Here is a 5,270-nt window from a genome sequence, read left to right on the forward strand (position 1 = left end):
CGGCTCCTCCCCCGCCCCCCCCCCACACACTGCCTCCCCCCACCTCGGCCTCGTCGGAGGACACCAGGGAGTCTCGTATGAACTCAATGCTCTGCTCCAGGGCCACAGCAGAGTGCCAGCAGGAGTCTCTTATCTCACAGCCCAGGCTGATGTTGGGGAGGATACGGGGGTCAGCGTTGATACGGTCTAGAGTGTGCAGCATGGCCTCAACACGCTGGATACCGTACTGCTCGCGCACTGAGCCGCATTTACGTTCGTGTACCTGGGTGAGGAATACACACACACACATAAACACACACACACACACACACACACACACTGGATACTGCTTTGCTCACGACACGCACTGAGACACTCTTACACTTATGCAGCTGGGGATGGATACAGTGGGGTCTGAAATGATTGACACCCTTGATAAAAATTGAGCAACATAGACTGTATAAAGTGAATCATTCAAATACTGAGCTGTACTGTATGCAAAAACAACAAAAAGGGAAATTATATAATTTTATACTAATACAATTGCTCAGAAAAAGAGATTTAGAAGGAGTTAAGGGACCAAATGATTGACCCGCCTGTTTTCAATACCTTTCAATAATTCAACTTGTGAGGATAAGGCCACTGTTTTCTGAGTTGGAGAACACATTGGGAGGGATCATAGACCATTGCTCCACACAGAATCTGTGCTTAAAGTGTTTACTAAACAGCATTGGCACTTAGATTTGGAAGAAAAAAATGGCGTACAATATAGCTCAGTTTTTTGAATGATTTATTTTATAGTCATTTAGGCTCATCTTTATCAAGGGTGTCAATCATCTCAGACCCCACTGTGCATCTTCCCCACACCATCAGTCACTCATGTGTACATAAAGGATGCCTTAGTCTCAGAGGGTTGTACCTTGTCCGCTGTCGGCTGGTGATGGACAGAGAACAGGGCTCCTATGATGATGTCACCGGGGATGTGTGCCACGACTCGCCGCTCGTTAGACTGGGCATCGCCAACAGTCCCACGCCACACCCATACAGGCAGGGCCAGGATGATCCAGATCATCTTATTGGTTAATTTGTTAACAATAGAAAATGTCTTGATGATGTGTCTTGATGATGTCCAGTTTGGTCAAGAACTACTATGCTTCATGAGAGTAAAGTTCCTCTCCATTGTGAAGAGTGGTGGCAAGCCAAAAATAATAATACAAATGTGGACTTCCTCCTCCTGCTGTGGAAGTCAAGGACGGGCCATTGTCACGTTACCAATAAGGAGTGCCAGAGAGAAGCCGTGTATGTTGGGAAATACTTTAGACTCCTTCTGGTCGAAACTGGACTCCACTCTGATTGGTTGAGGAATATCCTCCTCTATGGTGAAGCGGTGGTCTCCATGGTAACAGGTAACAGACAGGTAAAGGGGCTGGTCATTACCTGTAAACAGAGAGGTAGTGGGGGGTTCGGGTCTGAACGCAGCAGGGGACATCAATCCTTTATAGGGGCTTACTTTGCTGTTTTCACATCAATCTGTTATCTACCTGTGACACATCAGGGAGCAGGGAAGGCTGCCAGAGAGGAGGGAGAACAATAACATACAACACCAGACCAAGCCTCAGAGCACAGGAACCATACCCAGTGGGAACCTATCCAATCAGTTTATACTCTCACATGAATCCTACCACAGCTTCACACCATTGCCTCATCAGAATATATATAATACGTTTGCATGCTTTGAGGTCTTGTGTAGCTTTTCAAAGGATCAGAGACACAATTCACAAAATGATCATGATGAACAACACTCTCACTCTACCTCATGTCATATAGGCCTTGTAAACTATAACTAAAACGCTTGTGTATTTCAAGCAAATATATTTAACCTCAATTATGCATAAGAACATATTGTAACCACAGGTAGAACATATTTCATTATATTTCAGCAGCTGAAAGCACTAAGTAAATTAGTTTGAAGGGGATGGGTCCAACTTTGCGCAAATAGACTTGATCAAGGTCGTCGGAATGTCGGCAGAGTTGGGGGCTCAACAGTTCGAGCCCGGCCGGTGTCCCCTCGAGCGCTAGGCGAGAAACGAGGGGGTCAAGGGAAGTAATTAATAATGACAGCGTCATTACAGCGCCATTAACAGGAGAGCTGTTCGCTCGGGATCCATTCTTCCTAAGAGCCATTCATCCTGCAAGACCGATTTATCATAATACAGATTCCTCCACCACCACCGTCTTTCTCTCTCGCGCGCTCTGTCTCTTTCCCACCAAGGCTGCGCGCGGTATTACATACCTGTCGCTCTGTATGTGCTCAAGTAGAGGTCACATTTCACTTTATTACAGAACCGAATGAATTTATCCTCTTCTCTATCACAGAAACATACATCTGCTCAAATAGGCATGAACGTCGTTCAGCCCGTTGGCTACAGAGGTCACTGCGCTTCTCGCCGGTATAAATTGTCAATAGGCTAGCCTGCCACATTCAACACACCACGGTTATCCCGTTAAATAAACCGCGTTAATACGCCGAACAATCAACAGTCTGGGAGATTTAAGTTGCCCATAGATTTCGTTATTGATTGGGTGAGTAAACAACGGGAGAGGATAGCAGGATTTTCACATGATGTGCCTGTGCCCATTGAATATGATATATGTGCCTTTGTAGCCTATGGATGCCATTGTGAAGTCTGCCAACGGGAATGTGTTCCCAGCAGGGGCAGACTGGCCATCTAGCATTTCGGGCAAATGCCAGATAGGCTGGTCCCTTTTTAGCCCAGTGGGCCTAACTAACTTGTTGTTTTTTCTCAGCAAAATGATCATTTGCCAGATAATGATGGTATAAAGGGAAAAATGGGGCGGTGTGTTAGAAATGGCAGGGACGATTTCTGATCCCAGTCTGCTCCTGGCTCCATGGCTAAACAATGTCAAATAAGGAGACATGGCAATGGTCTGTCTGTCTTTCTGTATGTCTCATAGCTTGTGTAAACGGGACGGATCTGGTAGCTGCATGCGCTTGTCCTCCAGAGCTGTCCGCGGTGCTGAAATTGAGTCGTCGCGCGCATCACCGTTTGCCCAGACAACCATCGCAGAGAAGAGACTTTAAGTAACTTTTAAATTTCCCTTGACAATGTTAACATCAAAACCCTCACCGGTCAAAAAGACTTAAAGACAGAAGGCTGGCTGCCACACGGAATGATGTTACCGAGGGGAGGTGTGTGTGTGTGTGTGGGGGAAGGGGGGGGGGGGGAGTAAATAGAGCGGAGGCTATCTGCTGTGTCTCACTGTTGCATTACACAGGCTGAACGCGCCGTTACGTTACATCCAAATGTACACACATAGAGCCTTACCGTGTCAATCTGCGACCTCGTTCATTTCCACGGGATATAGGCAGAACACGCACCGACTGCTCGCGACCAAGGCCACAGCTCGAGCTCTTCTCGTCTTCATGTCACGCACAAACTCTGCCGGTGCGATGTCTGCTCACGCATCGCGCGCCAAACCCCTAGTCTAACCCCCTCCTCTCAACCAGTATGTCTCGCGACAGGGCAGGTTACCTGGCAGCTCTCTATATCCACACACTGTGCTGAGGAGTGACTATCATGGCAGTCTGTCTATCTGACACAACTCCACTCAGGGAGAACTGCAGTTGGTGAGCTTGTGTTTTTTGTTTGGGTTATTTCCTGCGGCGCGTGCGGCTTTCAGACCGCAAGGTGACTGCCTCGCGTCCTTCGAAACACCGCTCAGCGCGCGCCCTCCCTTCCAGCGAAGATGTTTGTGAATTAATTCCCGCATCGAACCTGTGACACTAGGCTGAATCACCAAATACACACTGATCATCAGATCACACACATCTCTGTGTGTGTGTGTGTGTGTGTGTGTGTGTGTGTGTGTGTGTGTGTGTGTGTGTGTGGCCTTTCAAACGGATTATGTCAAGTCTACCACCCGATGACCGTCCTGAGACATTGATGGAATGAGCGACTAGGTGCGTTTATCGATCCATGACACTGTCACTAATCTCTCTCTCTCTCTCGCTCTCAATCTCTCTCTCGTTCTCTCGATCTCTCTCTCTCACACAAACACACACACACACACACACACACACACACACACACACACACACACACACACACACACACACACACACACACACACACACACACACACACACACACACACACACACACACACACACACACACACACACACACACACACACACACACACACACACACACACACACACACACACACACACACACACACACACACATACACACACACATGCATTAGGTTCAGTAGCACAAACAGCAGTCTGAACCAGGCGGGCACAACACACAGAGGCGGGCTATTACCTACCTTATAAGCTCTCTAATAGTAGTATCGCCCATCACACAGAGCTTTGACGGTTGTATTGCAGGCAGTCAAAATATACTTTGGTGCTAAAACGTTCCCGATATCATATATTATTTACAATTAATAGAAACATTGAATATCTCCACACTAATTCCAGGATGACAAAAATAGCGCGGGAATCGAATCAGACCAACCGGGCTCTGACACAATGGCCGTTAATACACGGTAAAGCTCGAGTAAACAGCCGTCTGCCCTCTGCTGGCCTGCCCGCCTCTCAACGTGAATACACACATCTAACATGTTCATCATTCGTTAAGAACAAAATAATACAACTCAACAGTATCAAAGAAAAAGCTTAAAAGTAAATGAAAAATTAATGACTTTGTATTTGTTGCTTTTTACAGATTGACTGTTCTGTTGATAACATGTTTTTCCTGAATGTAAGACTAGCCCAAAAGTTAAATGGGAAAAGCTATTTGAATAGGCCTACCTCAACTAGACCACCGTGCATGTTCTGGAGAAACCCCACTCCACGTACTGATCAGAGCATCATGGTCGTGATGAATCCACGTTTTCACTATGGCAACGACGGAACACCGAGTCTGTTCCTGCGCTCTTTCGCTCGCTCGCTGTCTGTCGCGCTTGCTCTGCGCGGCTCCAATATGGGGGCTTCATCGCGGCCACGCTCTGCGCGTCACAGGCCAACTACCGATCTGACAGTCTCCTCTCTATCTCTCTCTATATATATCCCTCTCTATCTCTCTCTCTATGTCTCTCTTCCTCTCTCTCCGTATCTCTATCTGTCTATCAAACTACACTCTGTGTGCTCTCTCTTTTGAATACAGTATGTACAGGCTAAGTGTGTTTGTGTTAATGGATGGATAGATGTGCAGATACAGATTCAGGGGGAGTGTTTAGGGGCTTGGCCAGAAACAAGGC

At 47.1% G+C, this 5,270-nt stretch overlaps 1 protein-coding gene across 1 annotated transcript in view; it reads right to left on the reverse strand.

Annotated features, from left to right (window-relative positions):
• LOC139382525 (metabotropic glutamate receptor 5-like) overlaps positions 1-1,223 on the reverse strand; it is a 123,981-nt gene extending 122,758 nt beyond the window's left edge. The window contains exons 1-2 of the mRNA XM_071126620.1: positions 899-1,223; positions 1-262 (exon numbers count right to left, since the gene is read on the reverse strand). The exon at positions 1-262 is cut by the window's left edge and continues 182 nt beyond it. Coding sequence (XP_070982721.1) covers positions 1-262; positions 899-1,051 — 415 coding nt within the window. The 5' untranslated portion in view covers positions 1,052-1,223. The remainder of the gene's footprint in view (positions 263-898) is intronic.
• Between the last annotated feature and the right edge of the window lie 4,047 nt (positions 1,224-5,270).

Source organism: Oncorhynchus clarkii, chromosome 24 (genome assembly GCF_045791955.1).
Source record: "Oncorhynchus clarkii lewisi isolate Uvic-CL-2024 chromosome 24, UVic_Ocla_1.0, whole genome shotgun sequence".
NCBI classification, from domain to species: Eukaryota; Metazoa; Chordata; class Actinopteri; order Salmoniformes; family Salmonidae; genus Oncorhynchus; species Oncorhynchus clarkii.